We start from the raw sequence: 15,211 nt of genomic DNA, 5'->3' as shown, positions 1-15,211 counted from the left end.
TATTCAGTTTCCAGGTGCCACCCACTCCCAATCTAATGGCCAATTCCAATTCTCTAAGACTGTTTTTCTTGAGGAAAGTGAGTTACTGAAAATGTCACTCTTCAATTGTGCACTATCAATGTTGTAAACCCTCTCTTTGAGAAGGAAACATTTTATATCAGAAATAGGAACTTCCCTGAGAGATGGGATAAGCTTGGATTAAATGAGTAAAGCTTCTAAGTTCTTGGGTTTTTAGACTTTCTGTATGTTCAATGCTGTAAATTGGCCCTAATTTTGGAACAAGTTTTATAAATATCTTGTGGGACTGAAAGGTGAGCCAGCAGGCTAGCCAGAAGTTTGAAATGGGGAAGACACTGTGCTTTATACGCTGTGGGTTCATTTCCCTCCAGTGTCCCCAAGACCCAAGGTCCCAGAAGGTAGATGTTTACTCAGATGTTTATAGAGCCTGCCTTTTAGCACTTGAATTAGGGCGACCAGTAGTCCTAATTTGCCTAGATGTCTGGTATTAAAACTAAAAGTCCTGTGCTTTGGAAACCTCCAGCTCTAGGAAAACAGGGTTGTTGGTCACCGTATGTCGCATAGAAATCCTAGCCCCTATGCTTGAATTGATTTCAATTTGTGCCTCATGAATGGAAAATTTTCATAAGTTCAGAGAACATGGCTACGTGATGGTTTCTTAGTGATATCTGTTGTCAGTCACATACCATGTAAATGAACTGGTAATGACAGCCACACTTCCCCCCCACACACACACCCAACTTTTCCTTTGTCCCCTGACCTTTTAGTTCTTTCTCTCCAACTCTATACAAATCAAGTGTAACTTTTTAGGTGTTTCAGAAGCAGCCTGTCTTGCTGGTCTCTAATCAGCAGTAGTTAAAACACACAAACCTATGTTTGAATAAATCTTTTGGGTAATTTCTGAACATCTGAGATTGTTGAGAGCTAGAGGGTGAGAAGGGTCGGCTGTAAGGCAGGTGCAGGCGCCTGTATGGTCAGACCATGCGGCAGCCCGGTGCTCCGTGGGCCCTGACAGGGAGGCGGCCCGGTGCTCCGTGGGCCCTGACGGGGAGGCAGCCCGGTGCTCCGTGGGCCCTGACGGAGAGGCGGCCCGGGGCTCCGTGGGCCCTGATGGGGAGGCGGCCCGGTGCTCCGTGGGCCCTGATGGGGAGGCGGCCCGGTGCTCCGTGGGCCCTGATGGGGAGGCGGCCTGGTGCTCCGTGGGCCCTGATGGGGAGGCGGCCCGGTGCCCCGTGGGCCCTGATGGGGAGGCGGCCCGGTGCCCCGTGGGCCCTGACGGGGAGGCGGCCCGGTGCTCTGTGGTCACTAATGGGGAGGCAGCGCTAAGTCCTCTGTATGCCCGGCAGGAAGGAAGCATGGGCTCCCCAGAAGGCCTGGCAGGGAGCTGGAACGGGTCCTCTGTAGCCCTGGCGGTGAGGAAGCTGCCCAGCCCCGAGCAGTCACTCGGAAAGGCAGCATGGGCCCTGTGGCAGCCCGGCAGAGTGGCCGTTTTAGAACCCTGTGCAGTGCAGCAGAGAGGCAGTTAGAGGGCCTTGTGCAGTCTCCAGAGAGGCAGCTGGGACCTCTGTACACCTGGCTGAGAGGCAGTTGTAAGGTTTTGTGCACACTGGCAGAGGGGAAACATGGGGCCCTGCCCACGCCTGGCTGAGAGGTACTTGAGAACCTGTGCAGTTAGGCTGAGAGAGCCTGGGGTCCTGTTCAGCCCTGGCAGAGAGGCGACATGGGTCTGTGATAGGTGTGGCAAAAGGCAGAATAAGGTCTTATGCAGGCCTCTCGGGACCACTGCATGGGGTCCTGTGCCAGCCAGGCAGAAAGGCAGTTTTAAAGTTTTGTGCGGTCAGGCCCCGAGACAGCATGGGGTCTTCTGTGCTCCTGGCCAAGAGGTAGCATGTGTTCTTTGCAGGCCTGTTAGAGAGGCAGCTGGGACCCTGTGCATCCGGCATAGAGACAGCATTTGGCCCTGTGCAGGCCTGGCCAAGAGGCAGGATGAGGTCACATGTTGACTTGGCAGAGAGGCGGGAACTGGTCCTCCGCAGAGATGCAGCCTGGGGTTTTCTGTAGGCTTGGCATAAATGCAGAAGAGGGCCCTGCGCGATAAGGCAGGGAGGCAGCATGTGGTTCTTTGCATGCCTGGCAAATAGGAGCAGCATGGGGCCCTGAGCAGGCCTGGCTGAGTGGCAGCATGGGGCCCTGTGCCCACCAGGTAGAAAGACAGTGTTGGAGTTTTGTGCAGTCAGGCCCAGAGGGAGCAAGAGCTGGTCTTGCCAGACACAAACAGGATACAGATCTCCCCCACTTTGACCAAGACATTAGTAGCCAAGCCTCTTAGGAGGGATGAGGAACCAGGAATACTCCAGGCTATAAGAAAGCAAAGCATCTCACCCTGGCCCGGGTGGTTAGAGCACTGGCCCACACACCAAAGGGTCCCAGGTTCGATTCCTGGTCAAAGGCACGTACCTGGCTTACAGGTTCGATCCCCAGCCCCAGTTGGGTGTGTACATGTGCAGGAGGCACCAATGTCTCTCGTACGCACGTTTCTCTCTCCCTCTCCCTCCCTCTTACCCTCTCTAAAAATTAGTGGGAAAGAATATCCTCAGGCGAAGCTTAACCAAAAAACAAAAAAAGGTGGAAAGAAAGCAAAACATCTCAAAAGAGTTGCATTTAATCAGAAACCAACTCCTGTCGAAGATAAACATCAACATGCGGCTGTGCCCCTGACTCCATCCTCCAGAATCCTAATGAGAATGGCCTCTCAGCCCGGCCGGGCGTGGCTCAGCGGTTGAGCGTCGACCTAGGATCCAAGCGGTCGGGGTTCGTTTCCGGGTCAGGGCACATGCCCGGGTTGCTGGCTCGATCCCCAGTCTGGGGCCCGCAGGAGGCAGCTGATCAATGACTCTCTCATCATTGATGTTTCTATCTCTCTCTCTCTCTCCCCCTCTCCTTTCCTTTCTCTGAAATCAATAAAGATATTCAAAAAAATAAAAATTAAAATCTACCTTATTTTTGAAAAACAAAACATAAAATCAAGTCCAATTGCTTTATTATACAAATGAAGAAATTGGTGTCAAGATGTAAATTGTCTGTGTGTGTGTTTGAGTATTGAAGGTGGGGACAAAGAAGTGTGTCCAGCATAATCCACCTGGAAAGACGAGCAGGTTTGGTTTTGCCTGAAAGTTTGCTTGAAAGTTTTTCTCTGAACCAAATTGTACTTGTAAAAATAAATCCCATGCCTAGCAGTCAAATTGCACTGTGGCAGGAAACCCGATTCAGAAGTAGATACACTCGACTAACTGTAGGACGGAACATGAGTGCAGCAAAGTACAGACGCACAGACCCCTGAGTTCTGGTCCCTCCTTCACCCCCAAGCAGCTTTTCTCATTTCTCTGCAGGTCTGTCCTCTTTGTTCGGTTCTCAGGAGAGTTTTGGAGCTCTGGGCGCCTTGCTCTCTGCTGACTATTTTATATTGATTTCTATTTCCACTGTATCCAACCTCACCTGTCCATTCTTTAAACTTCTTGCTGTTTTTGTTTTCTTTGTTTTTCTTGTCTTTAAAATCTCACTCGAACATAGTTGAGGAAATAAATCTATTTTGTGTCCTATAAAAAGCCATAATTTCCTAAATTATTTTAGTTCTTACGCATTTTTGCGTGTACAATTTCAATGCTAGAAATGGACACGTATCTGGCAAAATGTCCGCTACTTGTGCTGCTCCAAAGAAGAAGGTTTTGTACTGTCTGACTTTAATAAACTTCCACCTAAGGCCATGGAGTTTCCATGAAGAGAGATTTTGTATCCAAACATCTTTTCTTTTTTTCTTTTTAAAATTTATCTTTATTGTTTGAACTACTACAGAGATTCCCGTTTCCCCTACCGACCCCTCCCGCCCGCTGCCACTCCCCGCCCCGGGCCTTCATGGCACTGCGGTCCGTGCCCCTGGGTTACCCGCGTCTGCGGGGAAATCCTTTGCTTCATCTCTCCCACCCGCCCCCCCTTCCCTCGGAGCGTCCTCGGGCTGTTCCACGCTTCCACGTTTTCAATGAGGACGAGGTCCATGACAGTGTGACCATGTTAAGAACCGTTTCCACTTTTGCTGTCAATCGTTCAATGACATCTTTTGTCTCAAAATCAAGTTCTGAGTGTCCCGCTGGCCAACTACCATGGTCACTCCAGCTTGCGGGACAGCAGGTAACTGCAGGACAGAGTGGCACCTGTGAGCTCCCAGGAGCCACACCTCAGGTGTCCCTCCCAGTGTCAGGTGCCCCAGCAGTTGCTACACAACAAGGTCTGGGGCTGACCAGGGAGCCACCGGCCCAGGTTCCCTGGACTGGCCACAGGGAGAGCCCACCCCCGCCCTCGCCCACCTCCTGCCCCACCTCACCCTTCCCTCAGGCTGAGCTGCTCCACGGCCCAGAACCAGGTCCAGAATTTCTTCTTGGGCTTTATTTCATATTTCTCAGCAGCCTCCCGCAGCACCAATATCTCCTCCATTATTTCCTGTTCCCGGGGCCAGAGGGAGAGGGCATGCACACACAGCACCAGTGGGGGTGGGGAGTGGGGCAGGGGACCCATGCGGGGTGTTTGCCCATGGGCACTGTCCTTCCCCTCATTCCATCCAGGCTCTGCCTGTGCTCAGAACTGGGCATTGAGAGCTCTTTCTCTAGGAAGGTATCCTTGATGCCATCCCCTCCCCTACCCCAGCCACCAACTGGAGGGGCATCCGGCCTCTGTTATCAACCCTCCCAGTAGATGTGAGATGCAGGGCATGGAGCCCAGGAGAGCGCCAGCAGGGGCGTCCCTGATGTTCACTCCCTCCCCTGCCCCTCAGGAGGTGCCACAGCCGCTCACCATCTTCTCTTGTTTAAAAAGCTTCCAATTCCCCTGCAAGGCAGAGAGCCAAAGTCCATCAGAAAGAGCCCCCTGGCCATGGCTACCCCTGTGCCCACCCCCCCTCATGTTGCACTACTGCCAGGTCCCAGGAGGGGCGGGCAACATGGAAAGACAGGACTTAGACCCAGGCCAGGCTCTGGGCTCCAGAGGACAGGGACATGGATCGCTATGATGGGCATAATGCCCCCGCTCCCAGGGGCGGCTATGCTGACAACTCAGGGCTCTCTCCCTAAAGGTCAATCCTGGCCATCCCAGCCTGGGCCCCAGGTCACCCACCTCCTGAGAATTCTCGCTGTCTGTCTCCAGCATCATCAGATCTTCCAGAAAAACCCCAAGGAAGGGGACACACTAGGCAATCGGGGTGAAGGTGTCATGAGCCCCTGCTCTCAGGTGCCCAACACACCGTCCCCTGAAAGCCTCCCACCCTCAGCCTCCTGGCCCACCCCACGGATCCCACGTGGAGCAGCCCAGGACCCTTAGAGCCTCCCCTCAATGGCCCCTTCCCTCACTCTCCAAGAACTCCTCCTCATCACCTATCAGGGCCTACTTTTGGCAAATCACAGGGTCTATGGTCAGGGGCCAGCCCCACCCCCATCTCCTTGCTGGACCCATTCTCCCAGGCCCTCCTCTTGGTCACCTCTAATGAAGGGTCCAGGGTTCTGTGGGAACAGGGGTCGGATGCAGGAGAGGAAGGCCTCCCTCTCTTCACTTGGAGACCTCCAGCTGGGAGGACAGCACCCCCTGACCCTAACCCTGACCCTGACCCTGGAGCACTCACCAGACAGGCTCACTCACCTTCTTCGGCAGCCTCTTCTGACCTCCACAGAGGGTCAGCATCAGAGTGACAAATCTGCCGGACTCTTGCTCCTGCTGGGGTCCAGACACGGTCACTGAGGCCATAGGCCCCTCAGCCCATTTCCCCCTCCACCCCGACCTCAGACCCAAGTCAGCTGGTACCAGGGCTACTGTGCCTCCAGCATGCTCTGATTCTGGCAAGCTCTCAGCTACAACGTTTACTTGGTGTGGGACCTTGGGCAGGGGCCTGGCCTCCCTGACCTGCTTCCTCCTCTGCAAAGTGTGAGACTTCCACCTAGCTCACAGGTCCTCTTGAGGGCTCAGTGTCATTACTGTCATCACTGCTCTCACCCTACCCTTGCAGGTGGAACAGTGCAGAGGGCTCTGCACAGTCTTTTCCTGGCTGAACCTCGTGAGCACCCTGTGAGGCCTGCAGCACAGGGTGGTCGTCTCTCCACTTCTCTCACTAGGAGACAGGAGGCCCAGAGGGGGACAGTGACTGGCTCAGCTGCCTGCCCCTCCCAGCCAGAGGCTTTGTCCCATCTGCCCTCACCTCACCCTCAGTCCCATCACTGTCCAGAGACCTGTCCTCTGGGCCCTCAGGTTGTGCCGTGGCTCCCAATGGGCTGAGTCATAGGCAGACAGGTGTGTCTGGAGCCTGGCTGAGCAGCCCTGCCTGGCCTACCCCGCTGGAGCCTGTGTCCATCACACCGGAACCGAGGCCATGCCAAGCCTTCACCTCCCCAAGGACCGCCCAGGACCTTCCCCTGGGCAGCAGTCTTTCTTCACCCTCAGGGATGGGGCCCTCAAGGTGCCCCATCTAACTGGTAGAGTAGGGCTTGACAGGACACTTTGCCTCCTCGTGGACAAGATGCTTCTGAGGTCTGTGCAGGAAGGACCCACCAACATTGCACCAGTTCCCCAGACACTTCTTAGAAGCCCCCTGGCCCGTGTTAGTGCCCACTGGGCACTGGGTGAGAATCCTGAGACTGACTGGCAGCGAGTGCTCCGGGGACAGTGGGAAGTCACAGAATGCACACCTCTCTGTGTCTGTTCAGCAATGGGGACCAGGGCCAAGCAGCCCTTTTGTTCACCTGGCCCGTGGGAACCCCCAGCAGGCCCAAGCCCGGGGCAGGCAGGGTCGCTGCCCTTGAGGGCGTGATGAAGACAGAAGGAGAGCAGGGCCCTGGCTTCCTGAGGGCAGGCTGGGCTGGTTTGGGGAAGAAAGGTCCCCCCCAGCCCATTCACCCCACAGCCTGAAGAAGCCAAGCGCCAGCGGGATGGACCCGCATGAAAGCCAGAGACGCGCTCAGCCTGCCAGCCCCGCACCCCGTCCTGGAGCAGCCCGGCCACCGCCACTCTGTGCGGGGACCTGGCCTCCTGCCCCTGAACCTGCCCCCCACCTGCCCAGGGACCAAGCAGATCCTCTTCCTGCTCATCGGGACAGAGGGGGAACATTTTTAGAGCATCTTTAAGGGACAAACGACCAAAGCCACATCCTGCACGGTCCCCGCTTCCCTCACCCTCCTCTCTTTCCAGACCCTCGGCCTCCTCGCTCTACCTCCATGTTGTTCCTCCAGATCTCGGGATTGTCCTCCTCACAGAGTTTGGTCATTTCCACTCTGCTCTTCCTGAGGGGAGGGACAGAGGAAAGACATGTCCAGGAATGATGGGGGAGGGGAGCTAAGGACAGATTCCTTCTGACCATCTAAAGTTTCAAACTCCCGGGGGGAGGGTCCTCATGGGTTCCTCTGAGCAGGACCCTCTCCGTGGGACTGGGGCCGGGCTCTCATGCTGGTCACCGGGGCCCCCATTCCCATTGCTCTTGAGCGGTTTTGACCAGTTCTGGTTTCCGCTGGGCATAGGGTTCTGGTGCTGGAAACACTTGCCAGTCTCCTATTTGGCTCAATGCAGCCTCTGACATTGAAACAGAGTTGGTGGCCTGAGGTCCCAGGGAGGTTGGGAGACTCCGCCCACGAACCCAGTTCCTGTCCCCAGGGTTGGCTGCCTCCCAGGAGGTGAGGGGACATATGGGAGACACCCCACCACCACCACCACCCCACACCTCTGATGGCAGAGGCCTACACACCTGGAAACTTTCTCCCACGTCTTCCTCAGGTGGAAGATGGGCATGCTCTGCAGACTTGATAGAATGGCATGAAGGGAAGAGAAGTTCCCCAGGGCTCTGCACTCCTGGGAAGGGAGAGATGGGCTGTGAGGTGGGAGCTGGAGCTCTAACTTCAGTCCCCCCACAATTGACACCCCCTTCTGGGTGAGGCAGATGCTCAGGGGGGACACGTTTAGCACCCAAAGACCAACACTCACAGAGAGGAGGGTCTTAGCTCAACCCAAGGAAGGAGCCAGGTAGGAAGTGAGCCTCCCGCCACTGGGACCTGAGTGAGAGTCAAGGTCAGCATGCCCCTGGCACAGAGGACCTAGAGACTGTGCCGGGGCTCAGACGTCAGACCTCAGTCCTGAGAGCTGACAAAGCAGTCAAGGCATTTGTAAGGCTCCACACAGGGACTCCACTGGGCCTCCCATCACATACCTTGGCCACCTTCACCCAGTGCTCCACGACCTTGGCCCTGTCCTGGGCCCTCATGCCTGGGTCCCCGAGGCAGGTGGCGATCACACACTTGGCCACACGATTAAACTGTGCAACAGCAGCTCGGACAGTGGATGTCATGTACTCCTTGCCAGGCTTGTCCCTCTGGGACCAGAGAGAGCCCAGGCACTGGTAGGGCATCACCTCCTTGAACAGATCCTGGGGAGGAAGGGCAGTGTCACCCAGCTCTGCCACACCTCAGCTCAGGGTCCCCAACCTCTGGCAAGGGTCACTGAAAGTCAAGACTGAAAGTCAAAAACCTGGGGATGTGGCCTGAGCCTTGGAGTCCCTGGGATTCATTCTCTGTTCGCCGAAGGCACCCAGCACTGGATGACCCAGGGCTCAAGCCTGGTGGGGAAGGGACAGGAGCACCTGCCCCCAGAACTTCCTCACTTACTCCAAACTTCAGGATGGGACTCACGTCTGCTCAGCAAGGGGCTTTCCAGGATCTGATCACCCCTCTGGCCCGAATCCCCATTCAGTGCGCATTCCCTTGTGGCAGCTACAACCACGGGCTGTTTGTTTATCTCCCTTATAGTTAGTACACATCAGGCGCCTAATAAGTGTTGAGGCCGCTGGGCCTCATGGGCACAGGAATGAGCGACTCACGGACCTGGCTGGGCACAATGAGCTCTCTACCGTCCAGGCCGCACCCAGCATTCTGTGTGACCCCCCTCATCTAATCCGCCCAGCCACTCTGTGCAGCAGATCTTGTGAGTGTTCCCCTCGTGTCCGCAGGTGGACAGCGAAGGCTCGGGGGTTGAGAAAGTTGTCAATGACCCACGGGTGCCAAGGGGTGCAGCTGGGATTTGGATCCAGGTCATAGGAGTACAGAGTAGGGAAAGGCAGGTTCCGGCAGCTAAGGACAGAGGGAAGGCCTCTCCCACCTCACCCGGAGAGCCTCCCGCTCACCAGGTCCATGGCTGTGAGCTGCTCTGCCACCAGCCTCGGAGAGAAATTCCGGATGTTATATTTTGCCTTCCTTCCCAGGCGTTTGGTGTTCACAGCCTGGGGGTAGTAGCGGGCTGGGGCTGGAGCTGCCTCTGGTCTGAGAATGCTCATCAGAGATAGTGGTCCAGATGGCTCCAGCTCCAGAGCTGGCCCTGGGGCTGCAGGGGATGTTGGTGGAGGGGCTGGAGGGGCTGATGGAGGTGGCATTGGCTCCAGCACCGGCACAGCTGGACCAGGCTCTGGCCCTGGAGCAGGCCCCCCCTCTGCCTCTCGGATGCTCTGGAGCTCTGGAGATGGTTCTGGAGCAGGTTAGAGAGACTGGTTCACCCACATGCCTCACTTTCCCGTGCCTTCCCAGAGACAGGAAAGATGCCACTGCCTTTGAGGGTCCTCCAGCCCATGAAACCCCCATCCACACAACCCCCAGATCACCTTCCCAGACTGCAGCCCCTCACCTTCCAGCTCTGCCCCAGTGGGCTCAAGATGCTCCAGCTCTACCCAAACAGTTGGGACCCGGACCAGCAGGTGGGAGGCAGGGTGTTTGCCCCTCACAAAGGCCTGTTCCAGGGTGAACCAGGGGAAAAGGAGGGGCTGGCCGAAATATTGCAGCCGGTCGGGCCAGGTGCCCATTACAGAAGCAATGGCCCTGCGGAGAGTCAGGTGGGCAGCAGAGTCAGAGTCCTGGTCTTTCCTTCCACACTGCCCTCCCATGGCACCCTTGTTTGGGACTGAGCCTCTATGGCTGTCCCTGCCCATCCAGGGGTCAGCCCAATGCCACCCCTGACCCCTGTGTGGCTGTCATGAGAGAGCAGGCATGGTGATCCAGCGGGTTTCACACAGAGTCTGTGTGAGTCTCTCCCTCCCAAGCCAGCTCTCCTGAAGGCCCTGCACACTGCCCAGCCCAGCCCAGAGCTCCATGCCCCTGGGCATCTGCCTGAGGACTGAGCCAGGCATGTGAGCAGCCTGCGCACCACAGTCCTGTTCTGAGCCTGGCCATGGCCGTCAGGACAGATGCATGTGGAGGGGGCAGGCAGAGCAGGATGGGTCTGTGGCGGGGATAGGACTCTCGGGGACAATTCGTTCTAGCCTCGCCTCTGGTTCTAAGGGGACTGGGACTCCATCTGCAGTTCTCTTTGACCCTGTCCTCCTGGAGTAGAAGCTTCCAGACCTCAGCCTGCCCTTGGGAATCAGCAGATGTGTAAGATCAGGGCTCTGCCAGGCCCTGTTCATCCTAAGCCCCCATCCCGTAGACACAAGAGGCCTCTCACTTTTTCACTTGGTCTTGCGGTTTGCCACCCTGGTCATCATATGGCCCTTTATCTCCACTTGGCGTGAACACCTTGATGACATCAGGTCTCACGGATGGTGGACAGGACCTGCGAATGATGTGCACTGTGACTCTCTGACTCGCTGACTTGAACTGAGACTCAGGGATTGTGTCTGCTTCATTCACTGAGTTAGGCTAAGTGTCTCCCAAAGTGCCTGCTGGTAGTAGGAGCCTAATACACATTGTCCAGTAAATGAATTCCAACCAGAACCATCCCCGAAGTCTGAGTGGGCCTGGGACCCCTGCTATCTGTCCCCAGAGGTCCCTAATCTGTCCCCACCAAGCACCAGGACTGGGACCAGCTAGGTGAAATCTCAAATGGCTTGGCAGCCTGTTTTCCCTGTGCTTTTCCAAACTCTGATGCCACTGGCTGCTGATGGGTGAGTCAAGGACTTTTCATGGGACAACGGAAAATAATTGCCACGCACAACAGCAGCACGTCCAGCAGCCCTTTCTGCAGAGCCAGGGTAAGACTGGGTATGGCTTGTCCCCAAAGTAGTCCCTACAAGAAACCTGTGAGGTTTCTCCTCTGCCACCCCACTTTTCAGAGGAGCAAACAGGCTCAGACAGTGTGGTGACATTTTCAAGACACACAGGCGGCAGTGGGCAGAGCCGCTACTCTGCAGAAGAGGGGGCGTGTGCTCACCTAGTAAACAGCTCGTCCAGGAACCCCTGGGCTCTGGAGAAGGCCGGGTGCACGGGCATGAAGCTGCAGATGTGGGGGATGTTTCCAGCGGGGAAAGCTGGTACCGTGGACGCCGCCACCTTCCCCAGGCAGCCTTCCTGGAGGGCCCGCATCCTGGAGGCCTCACGTAGGTTCAAAGTTAACTCAGCCGCACACTGGGTGGGACAAGGAGCGACATCCAGTCAGCCTCCCCACGGGGAATCCCAGGGGGATTGAGGCCTGGAGCCCACCCAGGAAGTCCCAGCCCCTCAGGGGCGTGTGCAAGAGGAGGGACAGCAGTGCCCAGGCTGAATGAGGCTCTAGGTTTTCAAAGCACCACTTAAGTTGGGAGGTGGGAGGATGTTCATACAATTGGTACCTTCTAGGCATGTTTTCATTTTTTGGCTGAGGAACATCTGACCTCCTCGTATTAATAGTCCATATGCAGAGCATTGTCCCTGTGCGTCCTTAAGAAACATCCCCATTATAGAGGTGAGATCACAGAGGCTTGGGGATGTCAAATGTCTGCTCAAGGTCATGCAGGTCAGAACTGAGAACTGTCCTGTATGACATTCCCTCTCAGCTACCTGAGACTAACTTGCTCCTGACATTGATGGAAAGGGTCTAGGAATCTTGTCCCTCCCCAATGTGGGGACAGTGTATGCTGTACCCCTGGCCTATAAAAACCATTGACCTCAAAAAGACACTTATGTCTGCTCCTTTTACACTAAAGGGCGTTGCGAGACCCTCACTATGGAGACCCCAGATTCTGCAAAGAGGCAAATGGCTAGAGAATCTGAGCAGATGTCGCGGGTTGGAGAAAATTCACGTGGCCTGTGGAAAGCTGACAGGTGAGTCAAAGGACCAGTGAGACAGTTGTCAGAGAAGGAACACGGTGATTCCCTTGGACAACTTGACATCGGATAGGTATAAATCTCAGTGAGTGAGAAACCCAAGGGCCAGGCTGGGGGCGAGGCAGCGGCCATCAGCAGAAACTCCTGCCGGCAGCATCGCTGCTCCAGCCTTTGCACTTGGAAGCGGCCTGCCTGCATCTGGGCAAGCTGTCCGCGTGCGTGGCCTTCCGCCAGCAGGGGGCGGCTGTCTCCAGTGGGGGACGCTCTACATTGTGGTCTGAATTGTGTCCCCCAGATTCCATGACTTCGGAATTCCTGGAACTTCCGAATGTGCCTGTATTTGAGTTTTAGTCTTTAAACAATAATGAAGGTTCAGTGGTTCAGTGTTGTGGGTCTTAATCTGCTATGACGAGTGTCCTTCCAAGAGGAGGGGAGGACACATGGCAGCACACAGGGGAGTCCATGTGACAGAGAGAGGAGACGGCCGTCTACAAGCAGAGGAGAGACCCTTCAGGGAAACAGCCCTGCTGATGCCCTTTGCATTAACTTCTAGTCTCTTGAATTGTGAGCAAATGAATATCTACGGTTCACACCACCCAGTGTGTCCTGTTAGGGCAGCAGGCGCAACTCACACAGTCCCCTGGGACACACTGAAGGATTCCCGGCAGCACTGCCGACCTGGCAGCTGAATCACGACAGGCCCATGTCCACAGCACTGAAAGGCCGCATCGCTGTGGGGAGCGACCTCCGTTACTGGGCCAGGTCTGCAAGGACAGTGGAACTGACTGCTCCCCGGGCTACCCGGGGCGGGTAGTGAAAAGAAGAAAAACAGCACCATGCAAATGTGCTCGTGGTCTACTGTGAAGTGAAACAAACATATTCTTTTCTCTAACAGTCCTACAAATATGTGAGGAGTGATTGTTTACTCTCCGGTGCAGCTGGAGGGAGGAGTGGAGGTCCAGGTTCCTTTGCCATGGGACTGGGAAACTGTTGTGGGAAAGCTCTAGGAAGTCCCTGGGGGAGATCCCAGATGTGAGTCTGGGTTCTTGGCCTTCCCTGGTCATCTTGGGGCCCTGGGTGTGGAGACCACCCTGGGCCAGCTCTCACCTCAGACCAGCACTGGACACGGTTGTCCGCCTGCTGCACCTGCACCCTGAACCGGTAGGTGGTGGAGTGGGGCCCTTGGTCCAGCACCTTGATGATGTTCTCCTGGGAGCTCTACAAAGACAGGGCGGGCACTGAACCAGGAGGCATCAGGAACCTCCAACCCCATCTGTGGTCCTGTGGAACGGCCGCCCTGGCAAACTAACACAGTCCGTGAGGACACAGTGGGGATGCTACGTCCTTTGTGGGATGATATGGACATAAGTGAGGCCACAGCTCCTGACCCGGCCGGACTACAGGGCTTGGCCGTGCTCTCTGGATACAAGTGGCAGAGAAATGTATCCAGTACCTTAATCCCTTCCCAGTTGTTTAAATACACAGCATCTGTCAGTGTGATGATGTGTGAGGCCCGGAGAAGGTCTCCAAGGTCAGTGGAGCTGGGACTGGTCCACAGGATACATGGGGCAGGGAGGTAAATAATTGAAAGGAGTAAAATGCAAAGACAGCAAAGATGTTTTCTCTATGGTCCCAACAAATACGTGAAGACTGGATTACTAGCCTGTCTCCTGACACCTAACAACCAGTTCCAGGAACTGGTCGGGAGGGCTGGAGGTATAGATTGCTTTGGGAGGGGGCCTGTAAAATGTTGAGACCCCAGATTTGAGTCTGGGTTCTGGTCCCACTCCAGTCACCTGGGGGTCCTGAGTGTGGGCCAGCTCTCACCTCAGACCGGCAGTGGATGGTTTTCCAGGCCTGGCGCTCTTGTCCTTTGGACAGGTTCCTGGCATAAGTGAAGCCGTCAGTCAGCTCCTGTATGACGTCCTTGTTGGAGGTCTGCAGAGACAGAGCCCGGGCCCGGGCCATGAGGCATCAGGGGCCTGCCTGGGCACTGCCAGTGGGGGAGAGGCCACCACAAATGCCGCTCCCCACATCAGCACACAGGGCCATCTGCAAAGACCTCCAGGCAGGGAGGGAACACAATGACCCCTGGAGGACTCCCGAGTAACAAGTGGGGAGAGGAGCTTGGTTCCCAGCCCCCAGCTTCCCTTCCTGTCAGCCATGACCTGGTCCATGAACAGGACAGACCCTCCAGGCTTCGGGCACCTAACAGCTGCTCCTGCCCAGGATGAGTGCCCCTCACCCCACGCTTTCCCTCCCTACCTCCAATGCACACACACACCCAGGATGGGGGGTAAGAGGTGTGGGGCTGCCCAGGGGGGACCCCATTTGGGGCCTGGCCTGGATGGGCCCACCCTGGGCTGCCCTCTGTTACCAGATGGTGCCTCGGGCCAGAGGGCGAGGCGTGTCCGCAGCGGACCTTGCACCAGTTTCGACAGCAACAGCAGCATCTCTCACTCTGGGCTTTTTTGTGCCCAGAGCCTCGGAAGCACGGGAAGCAACAGAGAGACATCCTAGTCTCCTGACTGTCTCCAGTCAAGTGAGCTGGAAAGGCAGTTGTCTCTAGAATGTGGCTACCTGGTTACCAGAGCTCTAAATGCTACTGGGGACCTGTCACCAAGGAAGTGAGGTCACCCCTCAAGGTTCCGTGACCTGGGCCCCTTCCTCCAATCAGAGCCACCCAAAGGCCCCCTGGGCTTCTGCCCGCTCACCCTCCTCGCTCAGGTCCTGTCCACACCCGCACCCCAGCACCTACCCAGCCCTCCCGCAGCTCCCTGGGGATGGGCCAGGGCCCGGCTGGAGGGGAAAGCCGAGCTCGCAGCCCCTTGCCCCCCAGTTCCGTGTCCTGGGGACGCCTCTGTGCCTCTCAGGGACCCCCAGTCTCCCAACCCGCACAGTGAGGATGACACTGAACACCATTTCCCAAGGACACCATCAGGCATGGATGACACAACGTCCCTCACACCTATGGGCTGGCCTGCCATGAACCTGCTGCACAAGGGTAGAGGTGGAAGAGGGACAAGAATGAGGGGGACACGAGATGAACCCCACGTAAATCAGGCCTGGGTCCAGCGTGTGGTCTCGGGGAGTCACTGCCCACCTTGGCC

The 15,211-nt window shown here is 56.3% G+C and overlaps 1 protein-coding gene across 1 annotated transcript; it reads right to left on the bottom strand.

The window, feature by feature from the left end:
- Window positions 1–4,179: 4,179 nt before the first annotated feature.
- Window positions 4,180–14,069, bottom strand: LOC148091685 (ral guanine nucleotide dissociation stimulator-like). The gene is made up of 12 exons (XM_087823755.1): window positions 13,929–14,069; window positions 11,230–11,423; window positions 10,525–10,632; window positions 9,712–9,902; window positions 9,218–9,564; window positions 8,249–8,464; window positions 7,790–7,893; window positions 7,262–7,331; window positions 5,701–5,772; window positions 5,182–5,253; window positions 4,397–4,512; window positions 4,180–4,207 (listed from the first exon to the last, which is right to left on the bottom strand). Exons 1-12 carry the CDS (start codon window positions 14,067–14,069, stop codon window positions 4,180–4,182), a joined length of 1,659 nt encoding a protein of 552 aa, XP_087679881.1.
- Between the last annotated feature and the right edge of the window lie 1,142 nt (window positions 14,070–15,211).

The sequence above is a fragment of the Miniopterus natalensis genome, chromosome 13 (genome assembly GCF_054644295.1).
Source record: "Miniopterus natalensis isolate mMinNat1 chromosome 13, mMinNat1.hap1, whole genome shotgun sequence".
Classification (NCBI taxonomy): Eukaryota; Metazoa; Chordata; class Mammalia; order Chiroptera; family Miniopteridae; genus Miniopterus; species Miniopterus natalensis.
Note: the sequence above shows the minus strand (reverse complement) of the source record. Positions and strands in the feature narration are given on the sequence as shown.

Coding starts and splice junctions, on each gene's coding strand:
- LOC148091685 (XM_087823755.1), bottom strand. CDS start 14,069: ATGGCCCGGGCCCGGGCTCTGTCTCTGCAGACCTCCAACAAGGACGTC. Junction 11,424..13,928: donor CCATCCACTGCCGGTCTGAG/GTGAGAGCTGGC, acceptor TGTCCCACCCAG/TGTGCGGCTGAGTTAACTTT. Junction 4,513..5,181: donor ACAGCGAGAATTCTCAGGAG/GTGGGTGACCTG, acceptor CCCCGGGAACAG/GAAATAATGGAGGAGATATT.